Source organism: Delphinus delphis, chromosome 13 (genome assembly GCF_949987515.2).
Source record: "Delphinus delphis chromosome 13, mDelDel1.2, whole genome shotgun sequence".
NCBI classification, from domain to species: Eukaryota; Metazoa; Chordata; class Mammalia; order Artiodactyla; family Delphinidae; genus Delphinus; species Delphinus delphis.
The window spans coordinates 22,322,607-22,344,848 of NC_082695.1; the positions used below are offsets into that span (position 1 = coordinate 22,322,607).

Below are 22,242 nucleotides of genomic sequence, written 5' to 3' on the forward strand. Positions count from 1 at the left end.
AGTACCATACTGTCTTGATTACTGTAGCTTTGTAGTATAGTCTGAAGTCAGGAAGCCTGATTCCTCCAGCTCCGTTTTTCGTTCTCAAGATTGCTTTGGCTATTTGGGGTCTTTTGTGTTTCCATACAAATTGTGAAATTTTTTGTTCTAGTTCTCTGAAAAATGCCAGTGGTAGTTTGATAGGGATTGCATTGAATCTGTAGATTGCTTTGGGTAGTAGAGTCATTTTCACAATGTTGGTTCTTCCAATCCAAGAACATGGTATATCTCTCCATCTATTTGTATCACCTTTAATTTCTTTCATTAGTGTCTTATAATTTTCTGCATACAGGTCTTTTGTCTCCTTAGGTAGGTTTATTCCTAGATATTTTATTCTTTTTGTTGCAATGGTAAATGGGAGTGTTTTCTTGATTTCACTTTCAGATTTTTCATCATTAGTGTATAGGAATGCAGGAGATTTCTGTGCATTAATTTTGTATCCTACCAAACGTAAGATAGATAACTAGTGGGAAGCAGCCGCATAATAGCACAGGGAGATCCGCTCGGTGCTTTGTGACCGCCTGGAGGGGTGGGAGGGAGGGAGACGCAAGAGGGAAGAGATATGGGAACATATGTATATTTATAACTGATTCACTTTATTATAAAGCAGAACCTAACACACCATTGTAAAGCAATTATACTCCAATAAAGATGTAAAAAAAAAAAAAAAGAGCCACATGTGCGCCAGAGCAGAAAGCAGAGGCGCAGCAGTTGGGTCTGGGGGGAAACAACAGGCTGAGTGGGAGGTCAGCGATGGCTGAAGAATCCTTGAGGATGGTTATATTTAAATGGCTTCATCCTGCTGGGGCCCCTAGAGAAACAGGAGAAGGGAGAATAGTGTTAATACTATACCCTTTGGGCTGATAAAATAAATTACAATTCATCCACACTAATAGGAACTACTATTAGCTGTTAAGGAAAAAAAAAAAAGGAATGTTGTAAGAAAAGCAGACTGCAGAACAATATGAAAGGTGTGATGCACTTCTGAAAAAATGTCTTTATGTGCCTGCAAAGGCATGAACACAAACCTGGAAGGGCCCTCACTGACGATGTGCACTTTGGGGGACAGGGCCTGGGCACCCTCACTTTTTAGTGTTTTTACCAAACTGCTCACTGTTGTTTGTTATATTTAACAACAAACATGTTTTATTTCTATGATTAAAGAAAAACCATAAAATCCTCCTTTGCAGGGAGATTCCCATGCAGGTAGGAGTCTGGGTGTGAAAAGAATCTGTACAAAGTTCCTGCCAAGAGCCACGTGCTTTATACTCATTACTTCTCAGACGCTATTTCTATCATTTTATAGATTTTAAAGACGAAGAAACAGGCTTAGGGACGTAAACTGTCTGCCCAACATTATATGGTCAGAAAGCAGCACAGCACAAATTCAAAACCAGGTCTGATGCCAAAGCCTGCTGGCCACAGGCAGGCTGACAATCACAGCCAAAGCCTGGACCCTGAGAAGCTTAGGTGCTTCAGCTCCAATCCTGAGCCCCCCAAGCAAAACTTCACACAGGGTTCTTTTCCATACAACTCCACAGTGAATGGCATCCAGCTAAAGGGCCTCTCGTTTATCTGCCTATGACTGACATTCAATGGTAACCAGGAGGTGACACCTTGGATCTTGGTCTGAGGGAGGGTGAGAGGCAGTGTGTGGTATGTGTGTGTGTAGGGGTGTGCAATCACTTACTTAAGGGAGGGCTTACTCTGCCTGCACTGTGCTTGGCACTTTGCATGCTCTGCCTGGTTTAATTTCATCCTCCCAACAACACCTGAAGTGGATGCCATTTTAGGGATGAGGAATCTGAATCTCAGAGGGGTTAAGTACAGACCCCAATCACATAGGCTGGAGCTGCAATTTGAACCTAGGCCTTTCTGGCCCCAAAGGCTTTGCTCTTTTTTTTTCGACCGTGCCGCACTGCATGTGGGATCTTAGTTCCCTGACCAGGGATCGAACCCGAGCCCCCTGCGTTGGAAGCACGGACTCTTAACCACTGGACCACCAGGTCAAGTCCCCCAAAGCCTCTGCTCCTAGCCATGACGTCATGTACCTCCCCAACATCAGAAGGGTGCAGTCATCCAGGTAAGTCTAGGCATACAGCTGATGGAGACCCCATAGCCTGAAGGTACCCAGCCACAGGCAGAGCCAGACCTTGCGTTTCCTGCGGCCCAGGCCAGCCCTTTGCAGCCCAGCCCCTTGGCCTGATCCCAGTGGTCAGCTGAATTCCACGCCAAGAACCTCACATCCCACATCTCATCAGTCATGGAATTAACTGGATCTGAGTAGCCAAAGGAGCACCTTCCCAGAATGTCCTGCCAGAGGAGCTCAGCCTGGGAGACATACCAACCACTTCAGAAAATGGGTCCTTCGGGAACCATTAGATAACAGAATATAAACACTGGCTGTGTGAGAACTCCCACCCTGGAAATGTGCTACAGCAGGCTGGGAGCGGGGGTAAGAGCTGAGTTCTCACGCAGACACACCAAGGAAAGCAAGTCCTAGAAGGCACCAACATCTAGCCGCCAGCTCTGCCTGTCAGCAGCCACTCCGGGGCTGCAGCTGGTTATTATCAGCTAGCATGACAAACCAGGCCAGGTGGAAGTGCCAGACGGAGGTGGGAGGATGCTGGGACAGCTTCCAGGAGCTGAAGCTGGCTGTGTGAGAAGAAGGTAAGGGGCAGGTAAGGCACCTTTTAGACTGACAGAGAACAAAGGGATGTCCTGATTAGATACAGATGCTAGCCCTTCGCAGACATCATTCCTCCCCAACCCCTTGCCCAAAAGGGAAGGGATGCCTGAGCAGTGTGGACTCTATAGAGTTCTGAAACTGGCTCTAAGAACGCTAGTTAAGGAATGAAAGGGAAAGAAAGGACCCAACATCAAGGAGAAAGGAAAAGCAGCTAGCAGTGCCGTGCATGTAGACACGCTAAATACCAAGCTGTCAGGGCCTGCTGGCATTTTCTGAGCCTCCGCCTGTGCCAGGATCCATTCTGGAAGCTTTACATGAACTCTCTCTACTTCATCATGAGTTACAAAGTAACACCTTTGGGAAAGGTTCAGAGCTGAGCTGAAGTGACTCTTCCAAAGTCACACAGCTGGTGAGCAGGAAAGCAGAGATCTGCACTTGTGTTTGTGTTACTTCAAAGCTAGTTCCTTCTGTGACGCCTGACTGCCTATAGCTGCGATCCCCCGAGATGTTTGAGTACCTTAGGAAGTATAGCAGACTCTGGGGACTGGTGGAATGCATAGAGTTTAAAAAGTTCATTTGGACCATGAAAAGCAAACCTACTGTTTTCCACAGAAAGTAGAGAAAGGAAAGTTCAGTCAAATCCTCTTGCTCACTTGGCGTGTGACCCACCTCTGGGGGGTGTGCATGATGAACAACTGGACCAGGCTGGTAGGATGGGGGCCACAGGGAAAGTTTTAGGAATAAGGGAGCAAGCTCTCCCCAGGAAATCTGGCAGCAGGATTTTAATTTCCACAGTGAATGGAGACTAGAGCACCGGGAAACGTGCGTGCCTTCCATGCCAGGCTCACCTCTGCCCCAGGTCCCTGTGAGAGGCAGGGCTGGAGGTCCCTGGACCCGGCACCCCCACCCCTCCCCTCACCTCACCTGAAAAGCCGCAGACACATTTTCTCCTGGGGAAATTCCTTGGGCCCCTCCACGCTGTCGTCGTGGCTCTCTGTCTCCAGGTAGACATCCAGCAGCACGCACAGGCGCTGCAGCTGGTTCGTCAAGAGCTGGTGGCCGGGCCAGGGGCCACACAGCTCCTTGTAGCACACATTGACTTCACTCTCCATGGCCTATGGGTGGGAAAACCAGAAACTAAGCACCACTTTCAGGCCAGCTGGGTCTGATGGTTTCACAAGAACTGCACCCAGGCCTCCGCAGGAGCTGGGCCTCTGCAGATCAAGCCGGACCGACTTGTCCCGAGGCTCCCTCTCCTCAAGACAATGGGGTCTTCCTGATCCTGACTCGGAACTTTCCCTGCCTTGCACATCCACAGACAGAGACGAAGATGTGTAGAAGATGAATCTCAAGATGAGATCCAAATCAGGTGTTAGGGTTAAAAACGTGCTCCATGACTACTGAATCAAATCCACAGGTATAACAATAATTAACAGGTGCAATGATCTCGGACATCATCTCATTCCAGCACTTTCTGTGCATCTGAGTTTATTCTCATTTCCACAGAAGCCCAAACAACAACCTTTCACAGCAGGTATTTATATTACCCCTATTTCATAAATAGGGTGAACCTGTGGACCCCAAGCTAGATAAGGGGTTGGGATGGGTCTGAGCTCTTTCTGCTACTATGTCATGCACCCTCCAGCAAACTCTACAAATCCCGGCAGACCCCTCTGCCCCGGGAATTGTGCCAGTGCCCAAGCCCTCAGCTGCGGCAGGTTCGGCCACTGCCCACCTCCCCAAGAAGGTTCTCCCTGCTCCTCCCACCACCCCCAGCAGGTCCTTACCCGAATATTGTCGTCGTTGTTGTTGGTTTTCTCCCCTTTCCAGTTCAGACAGAGCTGGAAAATGGGTGGGATGGAGGAGTAGCCGGGGTTCAGCACCACGGCAGCCTGGAGCTTAGCTGGGAAGGGATGGGAAAGGAGGAAAACTCAGTTCTGAGACCTGGCTTGTTAGCCGAGGCATGCTCCCCGCTGGACCCCTGAGGGGACACGAGCCACGACACCCCTCTGTGTCTCACATTAATCCAAGTGCTCAAAGCACATTCTGGTACTGACTTTTACTTTTGTTCTAGAATCTCCCAAGTGGAACTGCCAGGTTGCAGAAAGTGAGGTCCTGTGACTCTGGTCCCTCCAAGGACACAGAGCTGTGTGGACTCCCCAGAGTCTGGTCCACAATGAGTTTGCCCAAGAGTTCTATTTACTCCTTTGGCAGAAGTTTGTTTTCATTGGCATTTATTTGCCAGCAAGTTAAGGATTTTCCCATGTGAAGGTTTCCTGTTTTTCCTTTTCAACAATATTGGGTATTAACTGTTACATTAGTCAAATATATTTTTTCTATTCTGTTCTTTATCTTTATCTATTTTGTTATGTGCAGCTTTTTCATAGCTAACATTTAATGACTACCTACTGTTTTCCAAGCATTGTGCTAAGCCCTTTGCACACATTTTATTTCATCCTAATAACGATTCTGAGGTAGGTACCATTATTATCATCCCATTTTACATATAAAAAAACTGAGGCTCTGACAGAAACTTCCTTAAGATCATCAAGCAGCTGCAAAGCAGCAATGCTGAGTTTAATCAGAACTACCCGATGCCAAAGCTGTGTTCATAATCATTAAATGAAATATTTGCATTTTTTAACTTTTTCATTTTTTCTCTGGTGATAGCCTTTGCCTTTTTCAATAGGATGACATTTATCCTCTCCATCAATGGGCTAGGCATTTAGCCACTCCTTTTCATTATTTATGGAGGAAAAAAGGAACTCTCTGACCCACCAGTAATTCAAATAAATAAGAGAACAAGAGAGTGTAGGTTAAAACAATTCTTCCCTGACAGTCACAATAACATTTATTAAAAAGTGACACTTTCCTGTTGTTTCTGCCGTAACAGTTTGCACATATTTCGGGGTTTATCTCTATTCACTAATTTTTGGTTTTTAACCCATACCATGTAACTGTTGTCCACTTATTCATTTAAATTTCACTCTTAATTTTTCAAATTCTATAATGCATCTAATGAAAATTTAAATGATCACATTCATTCCATGTACGAATCTAGAATACTTATCATCTTTCCAAGCTTTCTTCCGCTCAACCAGGAAGCAGAAATGATGTCCTCCAATGACCTCCCACCCTTGGGGCTTTGTAAATTTACTGGATGCATATTTTGTGCCCTTTCAAAATAGCACTCTGTTGTTTAGGGATGAGGTTAAAGTATTTTTTAAAAGGGGAGAGGATGGAAGGCAAATGCAAAATTCCAAATAGCAGTCACCTATCGTCAGGGTGAGAATGAAGTGGGATCAAGGAGCCTCAACTGTATCTGAAATTATTTAATTTCCTCAGAATATTTCTAAAAACATGCAAAGAAAAAAAAAGGAGAAGGGAAGAAATAGAGACAATTGAACATCAAAGAGTGCAAGCTTTCCTGACATGTCTCGTACTGTCTTGGAACTACAGACAACTTCCTCCGCCCGGTGGCCTCAGCACTGAGCCCCTGGGGTGGGATCCTGCAGGCTGTGCCAGACCTGCCAAGGCTGGGGCCGGATGACAGCACCACAGGCAGCATCAGGGTGGCTCCAGCAGGAAACCCTGGCCGATCAGATGCCAGGACAGCTGTGAGGAATCACAGCTCTCGATGCCTCCCAAGTGAGTGCAGGGACTGCAGAGGGAGGAGGGTTCTGCACTTCACATCCTGAGAGTGACAGCCCTTCCCTGAAGAGGGGGACGAGCAAGCATCTGATTCTAAAATGTAATGAAACAAAGGGGCTAAGAGCTCAGGCTCAGAGGTCAGACTGGGTTTGTAACTAAGCCCTACTTTCCTCATCTACAAAGCAGGAATATCACCAGCCCCAGGACTGTCCTAAGGATTAGCTGATAAACCACGGACATGACTGTTGCAGAACAAGTCCTGGCTGAATGCTGCCTCTCACAACTATGACTGTTTGCTAAGTCCCCACTACAGGATTCCAGGATCTTTCGCTTCCTTTGGGCAACTCCCAGGAGTGTTTTATTCTCAGCGGCTCCCCTTGCCTAGAGCAACTGTGATCAGCAGAGCAATTACCTGTGCCCCTTTCCACGAGTGCCATATAGTAGAGATTGGTGTCCCCAGCCAGTCCCGCCTCCATGATGTCTTTGGTAAAATGCAGTTCCTAGAAGTCACCAAGGACAAGGGGTGAACTGCTGGCTCCTCTAGTCAAATCACCTGCTCTTCTGGTGGAGGAGCAGGAGCTGAAAGGTGACGTGGGCCTGCAGTCCCCAGGACAGCAACAGTGGCCTGTCACCCCTCCACCTACCGTATAATCCTCATGGGGAATCGTCACCCACTTCACCAGGCGAGAGACAACCTTTGCAGGGAAGAGGTACTGGCAGTCACTGGTAACTGGCACAATGCCGTGTTCTAAAAGAGAGCAGGACAGGTGGTGTCACAGGTAGAAATCAGCTGGGTAACTAGCTGTGTAACTAGCATCTTCTGTAGGGCTCAGATGGCCCTGCCAACTGTCCAGGTACACTCGGTACTCAGGTGCCCAGGTCAACATGTGCCAGAAACGAAGGCACACCAACCTGACCTTTACCCAGTGCTTGTGCTTGAGGCCGGACCCAGCACCAGCATTCACAGCACTTTATCCTTAATGCAAATGATGGCCTGCCAAACAAAAAAACCCCCTGCAGCCAGAAACAGAGATGTACGGTGTCTCTGCAGCAGTGACTGTTAATTAGACCAAATAGCCAAGAGGGCTGTTCTCAGAGCTGACCTTGATGGAGAAAGGACTGAAGTGTTCTGTGTTGGTTCCTCTAAGGGAAAAGAGCAGGAGGACTGCTCCAGGGTGAATTCCTGCTGGCGTTTCAATAAGCAAACGTGCCAACATGGTAAACGCTGTCCAGGATGACAATCACCCAACCCTGGGACAAAACAAACTAAGCAATGCTGATGGGGAGCAAGTAATGCTGCCCTGGAGAAAATAGGGTCCACGTGAGGCCTCCAGACGGGTCCTGGGAACTCAAAGCCTTTCCTGACAGTGGCTCTTTTAGATCAGAAAGATCTTAACCCTCACTCCTTACAAGTCCCTTGTACATGGTAGGCTCTTACAAGTATTTACAGAATGAACAAATGAAAAGCCCCACATGGCCATCATCTTGGTCAAGGGCTCATCAGAATAACCTGGGACCTTATGGAAAACACAGGGGCTCAGCCCCACCCTGGAGGATGTCAGCTCAGGTGTCAGGGGAGGGATGAGGCGTGGATCCCTGGACAGCTGTATTCAAGTAAGCTGAGCGTAAGCTCCACAAAAGCAGGGCTCTGTCTTGTGCTCATGGCTCTTCTCCCAGCACTATTCTGGCTGCCTGGAATGAATTAGGTTCCTATTAAAATGCACATCAGGACTTCCCTGGTGGCACGGTGTTTAAGAATCCGCCTGCTGGGGCTTCCCTGGTGGTGCAGTGGTTGAGAATCCGCCTACCAGTGCAGGGGACATGGGTTCGAGCCCTGGTCTGGGAAGATCTCACATGCCGCGGAGCAACTAAGCCTGTGCACCACAACTACTGAGCCTGTGATCTAGAGCCCGCGAGCCACAACTACTGAGCTCGTGTGCCACAACTACTGAAGCCCGCATGCCTAGAGCCTGTGCTCCACAAGAGAAGGCACCGCAATGAGAAGCCTGCACACTGCAACAAAAGAGTAGCCCCTGCTCGCTGCAACGAGAGAAAGCCCGCGTGTGGCAACAAAGACCCAATGCAGCAAAAAATAACAAATAAATAAATAAAATAAAATAAATTTATATATATAAAAAAAAGAATCTGCCTGCCAATGCAGAGGACACGGGTTCGATCCCTAGTCTAGGAAGATCCCACATGCTGCAGAGGAACGAAGCCCGTGTGCCACAACTATTGAGCCTGTGCTCTAGAGTCCGCGAGCCACAACTACTGAAGCCTGTGAGCCACAACTACTGAAGCCTGCGTGCCTAGAGCCCGTGCTCTGCAACAAGAGAAGCCACTGCAATGAGAAGTCCGTGCACCCCAACGAAGAGTAGCTTCCGCTTGCCACAACTAGAGAAAGCCTGCACATAGCAACGAAGACCCAACACAGACCAAAATAAATAAATAATTAAAAATATATTTTTTTTAAATAAATAAAACGCACATCAAAGTCTGACGTGCACTGACCTAGCATGATGCTCCTGACCAATCTGCTAACCTGGGCCCCCAAAAGGCTTTGGGCTGAGACAGCCCTGGTGGCCCTGAGGAGAGCTCAGACCTCTGCTTGGCAGCCTACAGCTCTCCCCAGTGGCCCAGCTAACACCTCTGCTCAACAAGAGCCAGAAAGCCAGCCCGTTTTGATTTGTCATCAGGATTCAAGAAATCTGAGTGCAGGGCTCCGTTGTCTTTGTCCCTGTGTTGTCTGAGTGGCTCTCAGGTCACAGCCCTAACTAGCACCAGCTTACCCAGGGAGGCAAACTGCTTGTGGAGGGCCAAGCGGGACTGCACCCTGGTCTTCAGCAGTTTCATGGTGGTCTCCATGTGGCTGGCGCTCAGAGAGTGGTCAGTGATCACAGTGTGCTGTGGAGGACAGCGAGTGGCACACATGTTAGTAGCTCCCCATCCCTTCCTCCAGGCACCCCTCTCTCCTAGGACCTGCCTGCCTGTGGCAACCTGGACTACCCACGTCCTGAGATGCCTTCTGGGGACAGCAGGGTTTCCCTACTGTGACAGGCCAGAGGCTGAGTCCCAACAGGAACGATACAAGGTGCTGAGATCTTAAGAGGTCCCCTAGGGTTAATTTCTGGCACCTTCGTACATAAGACCAAGGGGTAGCAGCGCCTGGAGCTGCACTGCACGCAGGGCAAGGATCCAAGTTACTTTGACCTAGAGGGCTAACAGGCTCATGGCAAAGGCAAAAGGTACCTAAACACTTGTAGGCCTTGGACATTTTAGTATCCTGAGTGGAGGGAAGATAGATCATAGCCCAGAGGGATAGCATTCTGCTAGTTCAAAGTCCCAAAGCCCTTCTGGAGTCTGTATGGGACAAGAGGAATAGAGGTCCTCAGCCGAGGGGACCGGATCAGTAGACACACCTGGGGCTGCTCTTTGGGGAAGTGGAGGCCACCCATCTTCTGCACCCACAAATAGGGATGCCCTAAGTCAAGTACGTAGTCCCTCAAAGTCAGGATGCTGCAGATAAGAACACAGAATGAAATGATTCTATAAGTCATTTCTGCAGTGGTCCCCGGATATATCCCTCCTCCCACCTTCTCATCCCCCCAAAACAGAACGGTCCCACAGGCTCAGCTGCACCCACGGCCAGGCTGCCAGCAAAGCCTCTTAACTTCATCAGTTCCCTACTGTGAATTTCATCTCTCCTAGTCACTTTTCTCTTTTTCCCTTGGCAGCCTTCAACTCATTAGCAAATATCAATAAAAAGGCAGTACACTTGATCTCTTCATCAGTCCACCAATTTATAAAATATTTTTTAAACTTTAATCCTCAGAGAATTAAAATGTTAAATACATCTATTATCACGTTCCCAGAGTTTTGATCCTTCCACCCTTCCCCACCCTCCATGGCCTCATAAGCAGGAAAAGGCATGTGTTCCCTTCTCTGGACAGAGCACTCCCTCTTGCCCAGGCGCCTCCCCTGTCCCCTGGGAGGCCTCTGGCCCTAACAGGTCTCCAGCTTTGGGTTTGAGCCACAGGAGAAACTCAGAAGCAGAGAGGCTGGGAGAGGAGGAAATGCTGCTGACTCACCCAACTTTATCAAACTGATACTGATTGGCTGGATTTGGAGTTTTCTTTCCATGATCCCCAGGATACAAACAGCTCAGTACTGAGTCAGGAGACAGCAAGTCACTGGAAGAGGAAAAAGACTGCAGTGAGAACGCCGGCCAACCCATTGCTTCCACGCAGACGTGGGCATTTGGCGGTGGTAACGCCCCCTCTCACTGATGATCAAAGCCAGACCCTTTACATGCCTGAGGTCATCAGATAGTCATAACCCTATGAGGTAGGGAATATCATCATTTCCATTCTACAGAGGAGAAGATCAAGGCTTTAAAAGATATGGCTTGTCCAAGATCACACTGCTATTAAGTGCTGGAGCCAGGATTTACTCTATTCCATCAAAGACAGTAATACTCTTAACCACCAATTTTTTAAGAAACCTATCCCTTCAAGAGTTACATGGTGACCAGAGCCTTTTCCTCAGGGGAGCAAAGCCCTGTGACACAATAGGAATAATCAGAATTTTCATAGGAGCAAAACAGATCCCTTCTACCCCAGAGAGATCCAGTGTGAAGCTTTGATATTGTGCTTATCTCACTTTTTACCAAATCTCATGCTATCACAGAAATAGGTCCCCTTTAAAATTCCCAGAAAAAGATATATCACATAGACTGGAGACAAGGTGACCTAGTGCTGTAAGCAGAGAGACACGGTGATGCCACAGCCACCTACTCACAATGGTTAAACATGTAATTAAACGTGACAATCAGAGAAGAGATGGGGACAGAATGGAGTAATTTGATCGCAAAGGTCAACGAGGCCCATTCTTTCCCTTCACCAAAGGGAGTTCCCCTTCGCCTTCCAGGGACAGCGTCAGGAGTGACTCAGGCGGAAACTGCTGCTCTGAGCCAGCAGGCCTCCAGGAACTTAGCACCGGGAGGGTGGCAGCTTCTGGCTCTGCCCTGCTCTCTCTCCTGACAGTGTCTCCCTGCACCACCATGACCCCCAAGGGTCTCTGTCCCCTTCGCTGCTTCACACAGAGAACCGGCTAGAAAATGAATAATTGTCAGTCTTTTAGCCAATGTTTAGTGACTGCTACTAATATACAGAATCAGCCAAAATGAAACAGAACAGCTAAAAATGCACAAGATTAGGATTTTAAATTGATGAAACCTGATGGAAGAATCAAATCTTCTCGACAAAATTTCCATCTGCAATATGTGGCTCAGGACAACTGAATTCGGTAAAAATAATGGCCATTAAAGAGAAGGCTATATACTCATAAAAATATGACTATTCAAAACACTATTCAATTACTCAAGTCTTTGCTATAAAGTTTTAAAAAAAGAGATTTTTAAAATCTTCGTAAAGTGGAAATGGAAAATAATTTAAAATAATTCAATGCCTTAATGAAAAACATTAATGAATTAAAGTGGCCTAATGGAGATCATTCTGGAAAACAATTTCTTGAGGAAAATTCAGCAAGGTTCATATAATTCTGAATAAAATGTTTATAATAAAAACATGAATTTCCTAATGAATTAAGAGATCCTGGCATCAGTCGTCAATGTTGCTAACATCTCAAAAATAGAGACAGCCTGTGCCTCCTGATAAAATCATGCAACATCTCTGACACAGTGCTGCACACCCACCTCCCCCGCTAAAAATGGAATCTGATCAGGTCTCTAACTCTACCTACAATTTACAGGAAATACAGGGGGAGGGAGTAACACGTTCAATTGTACCGCAGGGATGCAATCATCAAAATGCAGCCTGGGGGAAACCTACAGAGCAAACAACCTACTTTCCTCAACAAATAAAAGATGGCAGGACATTCAGATGGGAAGACACCTGAAAGAAGCTTCATCCAACTGCAACACATGGATCTTAAAAAGATCCAGATTCAAAACCCAAACTGTAAGAACAAAACTAACAAAGAACACTTATAGGGAAATCTGAACTCTGACTAGATAATTGATATTAAGGAATTAGTGTCATACTGTGATTAAATTGAAATTTTTAAAAAGTATCCCTGTTTTAGTTGATAAATAAATAAAACCACACACCATGGTGTCTCCATGGGGCAAAAGCAGCCTTGAGCAAAGGCCTCTAGGCTGCGAGTCTGAAGTCTAGGCCCAGCACTTCCATAATTGGACATATGCCCCTGAACTCAGTTTCTCCATCTGTAAAATAGGGGGATGAGCTAGACAACACCTGAAGGCCCTTAAAGAGCTAATCCTGGCTTCAGGGTGGTGTTTCCTTTTGGGTTTCCTCCCCTTTGGGGACCAGGGCAATGACAGTAGTGTAGTACCATGGTACACAGGCCCAGCTGGCTTTGAATCATCACTCTCCATGCACTACCTGTGACCCTGGGGCAGCCTCTTAACTCTGCAGAGCCTCAGTTTCTTCACCTTGTAGAGCTACTGTGAGAGTTAAATCTGATGATGACAAACAGCTGTCATTTACCAAGCATTTCAGCTATGCTAAGCATTTTACCTGACTCACACAGGCACCCTGGGAGGGGATCTAATTAATGACCGGAGTGAGGAAACAGACTCAGAGGTCAGGTAATCTGGCTAAAGGTGCACACACAGCTGTGAGGGGAGACCCGGCACTCGCAGAGCTCGTAGCCAGTGTGCAGTCCTGCCCCTATCACGGTATGTGCAGTGCCCCGCAGGGGAGTGGGCTTCAGTGCACACTGGGGCCAGCCTGCAGCCCCGTGACTTAGCAGACAGGACATCTGAGAAGTGAGCAGGCAGAACGATCACGACAAAGAGCTCCACTGTGGCCAGGGCCATCATGGGGCCCTCGAGCTGCTCACTGGACCAGCACTGCAACTGGGTTCTCCGAAGAAGCCAGCCCTAGGCTCCCTCTGCTGGGGTGAGGTGGGAACAAGGTCAACTCCATCCAGAGTGCTCGGGGTGGTCCAGCAACACTCTCAAGCACAGGGACCAAGGATGCAGCCTGAAGGGGGTGTGGACTCTAAGTGCAGGGTTGAAAACCCAGGGGAAACGCCACCATCAGGCAGGCCTGGGAAGAGTTCCATCCCACCAGACCCACGTCTCCCTCACTGATCTTTCTACACCTGACGTGAGGACTCACTGGAAGCAGGTGGGGCAGGGTCGGGAGGTGTGCCAGGCCAGGTGAGCCTATTTCACCCCCAGGCCCTCTCGGTCCTCCTCCCTTCTTCCCACGCTGGCTGTGGAACAAGCAGCCACGGTCAGGGCCTTTCTGGGGATGCTCCACCTGTGGCTGCCACTACGTGCCTCTGCTCACCCTCCTCAAAACCCCCACAGGGACCCGCCAGTCTTCCTCCCACTGCCCAGGTAAGGACAACCTGGGATTGAGCTGAGCTGCAAAGTGAAATCCCAGCACCTTGGGACAGAAAGAGACAAGAAAAAGAGAGGCCTAAATTTGTCAACCTGGTAAGGTCTGCCAAATCTCACTTTCACATTCACACTCTTTCCACTGGTGTAAAAGGTGGTGCCCTGCCCACTCAATTTACAACAGGCTGTAGTCACTTCTAGCATCTGCTGTGTAGTGAGAGGACTTCACCAATTCAAGTCAGTGAGTGCTTTCCAAATACCTGTGATGTACCAGGACTTCGGGGCTGTGTGGACGTGACAACAGAAGCCAGTGTGGCCATGAACTCCACTCAGAGCCAGATGAGGGAGGATCCGAGAGGAGCCCAGCACCAAGGCTGCCACCACACCCCCCTCCCACGCCCCACCCCCCGCAGCACCTGTCCAATACCCTGCACTGATGGGGGTGATCAGTTCTGTGGCAGTTGTCACTTTGGCTTTTACCGTCATGATGTTGAGGTTCATGAGGTAGTAGAAAGTCAGGTGCAGTACACTGTCATCTGGAGGGGAGGAGGAAAAGAAGACATCATTTATGAGTTAAACACTAGAAGAGCGTCAACAGTATTACAGAAAGCAAAGTCAACAAGACTTTTAAGATCTTTCACTATAAAAACAACTTGATGGCAACTTAACATTGAGTAAAAAAAGTCTCTACAAATTCTTTGCTACTACTCTCTCCAAGAGGTGGAGCTTCATTTCCCTCCCTTGAGTGTGGACTGGACTTAGAGACTCTGCTTCTAACTAACACAACATGGAAAGGAAGCGATCAAGGGATCACCAAGTGATATGGGTTAACATCACTATTAACGAGACGAATTGATACCTCCGACCCCTGATAAGACGTGACGGTGAACACTGCCACCTGTGGTATTCCTTCCCCAAAACCCACAACCTCAGTCTAATCAGGAGAAAACAACAGACAAGCCCAAATTGAGAGCCTTTCTACATAATACATAAACCTCATCTCCCAAAGTGTCACGGTCATGAAAGACAAGCAAAGACTGGAGGAGACTAATAGGCATGACGACTAAATGCAATGTGAGATCCTGGATTGGATCCTGGAAGAGAAAAAGGACACTGGTGGAAAAACCAGGGGAATGTGAATAAGTTTGGTAGTTAATAGTACTGTACCAATGAAATTGACACTGATTTTGATTACTGTGGTTAAGAAAGATGTTGATATTGGGGTGAAGAGCAGGTGTGAAATCTTTGTATCATCACTGAAACTCTTCTGAGTCTAAAATTATCTCAAAAATTTTTTTATAAAAAGGCAAAGAGAAGACAAGTGTGTAGAGTGTTTCCATTTATGTAAAAAATAAAAGGCGGGGCTTCCCTGGTGGCGCAGTGGTTGAGAGTCCGCCTGCCGATGCAGGGGACACCAGTTCGTGCCCCGGTCCGGGAAGATCCCACATGCCGTGGAGCGGCTGGGCCCGTGAGCCATGGCCGCTGAGCCTGCGCGTCCGGAGCCTGTGCTCTGCAACGGGAGATGCCACAACAGTGAGAGGCCCGCGTACCACCAAAAAAAATAAATAAATAAAAGGCGAAGGGGTTAAGTATAAACTTGTGTAAAAGCTTCTAAATGCATAGTTTATTTCTTGAAAATACATAGGAAACTGTCACAATGGTTGCCCTTGAAGGTAATGACCAGGACCAGGGTCTGGAAGTCTGGGGTGAGAAGGAAACTTACATCTGACTGCTAACTCTTATCCTGCTGGGATGCTTTACCATGTGCTCCTTTACCCATATGAAGCCAGTTTCAAAACCCACTGTCTCTGCAAAATACGAAGTTCTACTTATATTTATTAAATTAAGCAGGTTGGTCATATTACTCAAAGCCTGCATACTCTTGGCAACTTGTTCTGTGTATCTAACCTGTCAAGTTCAGAAAGAGGTGTAGTTCCATCAAGCATCCCTAATGTGTCTGATGTTTTTGCTATGTTTTCAAAGTTATGGCTTAGGAGGGGGAAAAAAATCAAACTCCATGAAGAACAACAAAGGAAAACAGAAATATGAAACCAGAATCTTTTCCTGGGTAAGGAGGCATCAGCTTGCTGGACCCCGCAGAGCGGCAGCTGGCTGCACTCCTAGGCGCTACGAGATCCCCCAGACCAAGGGGAGCCAGACCTTTGCACCTCAGGTCCAGCATGACGGACAGCGGGTGCCTCTTCAGCATCTCCTTGCGCTTGTCGTCCAGCTGAACTCCCAGTGTGGGTCGCCGGCGTTTCTGGACAAAGGAAAGGGTCGAGCCGGTAAGCACTGCTCACGGGAATCTCCCCCGTCCCCTTCTCCCTGCTGGCCAGGGCCTCACCACTGGGACCCGTGCTTCAGCTCTCCAGCTGCCAGGATCCCAGCTCCCTTTCTTTCAAACCTCTTTCTTCTGCTTCTAGGGAGGATGGCACCCGCCAACTAGTGGGCCCCTAGGGCAGCCGCTCGGCACTCCCCACACTCTCACCGTGGTCTGCTCCTCCTCAGCATCCGAGTCACTCTCGTCATCTGCAGCGACAGAGAGAAGGCAGCTCGAGGTGAGGGCTCCCAATTCTCCTGAGAGCACCTCAACCCAGGGCGCATAATAGGGCCCAGGCTTTTGTAAATGGGTTCCTTTAGAATAAATATTTGCTGCTTCTTATTCAGTATAGAAAACAGAGTGATGCAAGGAAAAGAAAAATGACTTATAATCCCATCACCCTTTTTTTTTTTTTCAGTGATTTTTAACGTCATCCTATGGACCACAAGCTCCTCCATTGGTGGTGGTGGTGGCAGTAATAACAGTAGTATAAACAACAATAACAGAAGCTCATATAATTTGAGGGGTTACTGTGTGCTGAGGATGATGCTAAGGGTTCTGCATGCATGACCTCATTTAATCCACATAATAATTCTACATGAGGTATTACTATCTTGTTTTGACAGGAGAGTAAACTGAGGCTCCGAAACGTTAAAGAACTTCCCTAGGATCAGTGAGCTGGTGAGAGGCAGGCTGAAATCCAAAGGCAGTGCTTTTCCCTGTCTACCCCGAGCACTAAGACATTAAAGCTAAGCTCCCTGCCACACAGAACCAGTACGGCTAATTACCAAAGGACCAGCACTGGCCCTGGGTGGTGACCTGGCATTCCTGGAACCACCTACAGTAGACGTGGGGGAGGATCCTGACCACCACTTACCTTGGGAGTCCTCGGGAGGCTTGAACAGAGCCTTGGCCTCATCCACGCTGCCTTCAATCGCCACAGACAACGTCTTATCTAGGAGCAAGAAACAGCTTTCTGTGAAAGTTGCTGAGAGATGGAGCTAAGCTACACGACCAGGCCCGCCCTGGGGCTGCACTTCCTCTGCTTCTGTCACAGCTTCTTACTGACCGGGGCTGGAGGGCAAAAGTCCTTTCTCCAGATGAAGAGGAGCAAGGTGGGAAACCTAAGTTTCCCATCATTTTTTCCCATCATTTACTGAAAACAAGGAACCCAAAATGCAGATTCCTGGCCAAGCATCACCTGAGACTAGGGGTGAATGCCTCTCTTTTCAGGCTTACACCAAGGCACAGAAATCCAAATCGATGGCCTAAAGCCACACGGCACAATTCTACCAACTATCTTAAAGGTTCTCATCCAGAACCTGTAACTGTCCACATTCTGGAAACGACAGCTCTCCCCTCAGTTCTTATTCTCTGTTCTGCACTACACCTAGCACCTGGCACCTGCCTGATACCACAACATTTAACTGGGAGGCAGCAGGACAGTGGGTAGGAACCTGGAACCTGCAGTCCAGTCCCGGCCTGAGTCTCTGCTCAACCAACTCCCAAACTTACAACCTGGAAAGTTATGTCACTGCTCTGAGCCTCAGTTTCTGCACCTATGAAACAGGGACTTGACAAATGGTGGCTGCCCAGTTGGGTTAGGAGGACTGAATTTTAATTATAAAATTACTTTTAAAAATTAATTTTCAATCCTCACAGCAATCCTATAGGAGCAATACTATTACTCTAGCCATTTACAGATGAGAAAATTAAGGCTCAAGGAAGTTAGATACAACAGCCAAGAGGTAAATAAGCTAGGATTCAAGACCAAGTCTATTCAACTTGAGCTTGGTATCTCAAACACAAAGCTAAGTGGCCTGCTCCCTGCACCAGGCCTGACACCTCAATGAGCAATGCCTGGGCCTGCCTCTGTGCAACTCCGTGGGTCCAGTGCTGAGAGATCAGATAGGCCATCACCCTTCCTTCTCCATTCAAAAGGGTATACAGAGACGCAGATAGTCACAGGAGCCTGAAAGGGTTTGTTCAAGTGCACAAAAAGGGATGACAAACTTCCCCCAAGTGGCAGGCCCTTGGGATATTCCTCAGTGGCTGACCACTGCTTACCTCTGACAACCCTCGTGAACCATCACACCTCATCCCAAACAAGCTGGCTGCCCCCGTTAACACTGGCAAATGCTAGACTGTTCTTTTGACTAGTTTATTCCTGGAATTCTACAGTAAAATGGGAATGGAAACAGGCTGGGTTTTAAACACAAAAGAAAAGAAAATTACTCACCCTGTCTAGGGGGCTGGGAGGATTTCATATGAGCTGATGATGAAAACAGGAGGGAGAAGAAAGGGGAGGGAGAGGATCAAAAGGACCAGGAAGACACAAGAAGAGAGACAGTAATGTGTTGATGCCCATGGCTGGGAGGAGAGGCATGCACTGGCGCAATGTGTGTCTGTCTGATGCAGTGGGGTGGGCGTAGGGAAGAAAACTTTAGGTGCTGGGTGAAAGCTTGCAGTAGGGCAAAAGGCAGGATCTCTAAAAGCTTCTCAAAATCCTAGTGGAGTCATGGGCTGCCTTCAAGCTTAATGAGGACACCTCCTCTCCTTCCGTAATTCACTGTTATGACATGCAGCCTGTTCCAGGGCTTGGTGAAAGCCTGAGACAGCTGGCTGGGACCTGTGTTCACCAAACCCTCTCTGTGAAGAGAGCAGGAGGCACTGATCCACCTGCCAAGTGTGCCTTGATGGGGTGAGTGCTTGGGAGGCCAGACAGGCTGCCTGGGCACTGAACACAACAGCCGACCAGTCAGGCTCATCAAAGATTCAAAGCCATCCATTCTGAAATGCCCATCAGGTTAGTCCAGCCTCAGGCCAGCTGGTCAAAACAGCCATGCCGGGCAGTGCAGAGGGGAGGCAGCATCTATCACCTGAGGGCTTCTGAGTAGGGCCAGGGAGCTTTCCTCAGCAGGAGGTGCTTCCAAATGACTCAATTGGCCACAGCTGCTGCTCCCACAGCCCCTCCCTGCTCAGCCCCCATACTCACCACAGGCTTGCCCATACGCAGTGGCCTGGACAAAGAGGACATAGAGGGGAGGTGGTAGGTGTCGGGCTGTCTCATACTGCTTGTGAGCTTGGTCGAAGGGCATAAACAGATACTCCTGCACCGGTAGGGAAGCCTGCGAGCAAGGAAGGAGGGATTTTGTTTTTCTTTTACAGGCACACACAGGAACATGTGGCTTCTTAGTTACTTAGTATACAGTTTTTTATTTATGAAAGTGATAGCAGCAATAAACAGTAAGAAAACGAACTTTAAAAAAAGATACCATTTCGTCTAGCATCAAGAAAACATCAAATACCTAAATGTCAAAAGTGTGTCAACCTCTACACAAACACCTGAGAAATGAAAGATCTAAATGAATGGAGATATATGCCATGTTAATGGCCTCCAAGGCTTAATACCACCCAGATGTCAATTCTCCCCAAAGTATCTATGGATTCAATGCAATCCAATCTAAATCCCAGCAGATGAAAATAGACTAGCTGATTCTAAAACTTATATGTAAATAAAAGAGGCCAAGAATAACAGAGATAATCCTGAAAAATTAAATTGGAGGACTTACATTATTGAGCATCAAGACTTCTGATACAGCTAGAGTAATAAGTCAGTGTGATATTGGTGCAGAGACAACTAGATCACGCACACACAAACCCAAACATATACAGATATCTGATTTATGACAAAAAAGGCACTGCAGAACAGTGGGGGAAAGAATGGTCTTTTCAATAAATGAATCAGCTGAATACCTATGTGGGGAAAGAATCTGACCTTCACCTCACACTATATACAAAATTCACTTCCAGGAAGACTATAGATTTCAATGTGGAAGGTTAAACAATAGGGCTCTATAAGAAAATACGAGAATATTTCCATGACCTTGGGACAGAGAAAGGAAAAGACTAATAACTGGATCGTGTTAAAATTAAGAACATCTGCTCATTAAAGGATACTATTATGAAAGTGAAAAGGAAAGATATCTGCAGAAGACTCATCTCCAGAAAATATAAAGAATTCCGGGCAACCCAACAGAAAAATGAGCAAAAGACTTTAACAGGCCCTTCACAAATGAGGTACTCCAAAAGCCAGTTAGTATATAAAATGTGCTGTGCTCAACGTCACTGGTCCCCAGGGAAATGGAAATTTAAACCATAAAAGATACCCTCCAGAATGGCTATAATCAAGAAAAATGACAACATCAAGAGTTGACAAGGATGTGGAAAATTAGAACTTTCACATGGTGATGGTGGGAATTTCAAAAATCAGTACAATCACTTTAGAAAATTGTTTCACTGAATACCAAAACTAAATATACGCATAGCATACTATGATCCAACAATTTCATTCCTGGGTATATATTCAAAAGAAATGTGTACACATGTACACCAAAGGACACGTGTAAGAAGGCTCCTAGTGGCATTATTCGCAACAGCCCCAAACTGGAAACACCCCAAATCAAACACTAAACATCAATGAGAATAAATGAACTCCTGGTACTCACAACAACCTAGATAAATCTCACAAACTGTTGAATCAAAGAAGCCAGACACAGGGCTTCCCTGGTGGTGCAGTGGTTGAGAGTCAGCCTGCCGATGCAGGGGACACCGGTTTGTGCCCTGGTCTGGGAAGATCCCACATGCCGCGGAGCGGCTGGGCCCGTGAGCCATGGCCGCTGAGCCTGCGCGTCCGGAGCCTGTGCTCCGCAATGGGAGTGGCCACAACAGTGAGACCGCGTACCGCCAAAAAAAAAAAAAAAAAAAAAAAAGAAGCCAGACACAAAAGAATATGTATTATATCATTCCATCTGTTTAAGTTAAAAAACAGGCCAGGACTTCCCTGGTGGCACAGTGGTTAAGAATCCGCCTGCCAATGCAGGGGACATGGGTTCGAGCGCTGGTCTGGGAAGATCCCACATGCCGCGGAGAAACTAAGCCCATAGGCCACAACTACTGAGCCTGCACTCTAGAGCCCGTGAGCCACAACTACTGAGCCCGCATGCCACAACTACTGAAGCCCGTGTGCCTAGAGCCCGTGCTCCGCAACGAGCCACCACAATGAGAAGCCCGCACACCACAACAGAGTAGCCCCTGCTCGCTGCAACTAGAGAAAGCCCGCGCGCAGCAACGAAGACCCGTAGCAGTCAAAAAAACAAAACAAACAAACCAACAAAAACAGGCCAAGCTAACCTGTGATGTTAGAAGTCAAGATTAAAGGTTATGGGGTGGGGGGACAGTGACTGGGAGGGGAACAAAGTATCTTCCGGAAAATTGCTAATGTTCTTGATTTGGGTGATTACACAGATGTGTTCACAAATGTGTACACAGGGAATATCCACTGAACTGTGAGTATGCTTACGAGTTGTATGCTTTTCTTTATATAAAATTATTTTTTTTAAGTAGTATATGTACATTTTTTTTTAAAGTTGTATTCTAGTTTATAAGGCAAAAATTCCCAGTTCCCAACCTCCAAAGGTAACTGTTAATGGTTTGGTGTGAAAACATACTTTTCTAAGCACATACATGACTTACACATATATACAGCCATTCGAATACTTTGTAAATGAAGGTATACAAATGGGATTATACATGTTCTACCACGTGCAGTTTTTGATTTCATAATTTAATAGATCTTTCTGTCCAGTTATTCTGTCAGTAACAGGATGCTCCATACTTCCATTATAGGTGTAAGACTGAACCACACAAGAATTTATTTAACCTGTACCCTATTTAGGAGCATTCAGTGTTTCCAGTTAACAGGAAAAATTGAAGTACAACCAAAATTTTTAGTTTCTGATTTTTGTCCCATATGAAGTGTTACTGAGCATATTTGTTAACTCTAATTCTATGCCTAGAGTTGAAGAGAAGAAATGTAGATCTTGCCAAATCCTACAAAAGTGAATTTTCAATTTCACTAGGGTCCTTTTACAAAGTTCCTCCATATTAGCCATTTACCCTGCTTTATAAAACTATATTTAGATCAAACTTGGCTTCACAAAGCAAACAAAAATCAGGTCACCCATATAGAAAGAAATTACATTTTACAGGTAAAGTGGGGACTTTTCCTCCTAAGGTACCTAACGGTTTTCAAATATGAGTAAAGTTCTTTTCAGAGCAAGTAGATTTGCTGAGCAGCTGGCCCCTGTGGTGCAG

At 47.0% G+C, this 22,242-nt stretch overlaps 1 protein-coding gene across 1 annotated transcript in view; it reads right to left on the reverse strand.

The window, feature by feature from the left end:
* Nucleotides 1–614: 614 nt before the first annotated feature.
* THOC5 (THO complex subunit 5) overlaps nt 615–22,242 on the reverse strand; it is a 32,569-nt gene continuing 10,941 nt past the window's right edge. Inside the window, exons 9-21 of the mRNA XM_060028307.1 lie at nt 19,082–19,214; nt 16,964–17,041; nt 16,255–16,295; nt 15,927–16,026; nt 14,194–14,302; nt 10,468–10,569; nt 9,799–9,895; nt 9,169–9,283; nt 7,024–7,127; nt 6,792–6,879; nt 4,516–4,631; nt 3,653–3,843; nt 615–850 (exon numbers count right to left, since the gene is read on the reverse strand). Coding sequence (XP_059884290.1) covers nt 787–850; nt 3,653–3,843; nt 4,516–4,631; nt 6,792–6,879; nt 7,024–7,127; nt 9,169–9,283; nt 9,799–9,895; nt 10,468–10,569; nt 14,194–14,302; nt 15,927–16,026; nt 16,255–16,295; nt 16,964–17,041; nt 19,082–19,214 — 1,338 coding nt within the window. The 3' untranslated portion in view covers nt 615–786. The remainder of the gene's footprint in view (nt 851–3,652; nt 3,844–4,515; nt 4,632–6,791; nt 6,880–7,023; nt 7,128–9,168; nt 9,284–9,798; nt 9,896–10,467; nt 10,570–14,193; nt 14,303–15,926; nt 16,027–16,254; nt 16,296–16,963; nt 17,042–19,081; nt 19,215–22,242) is intronic.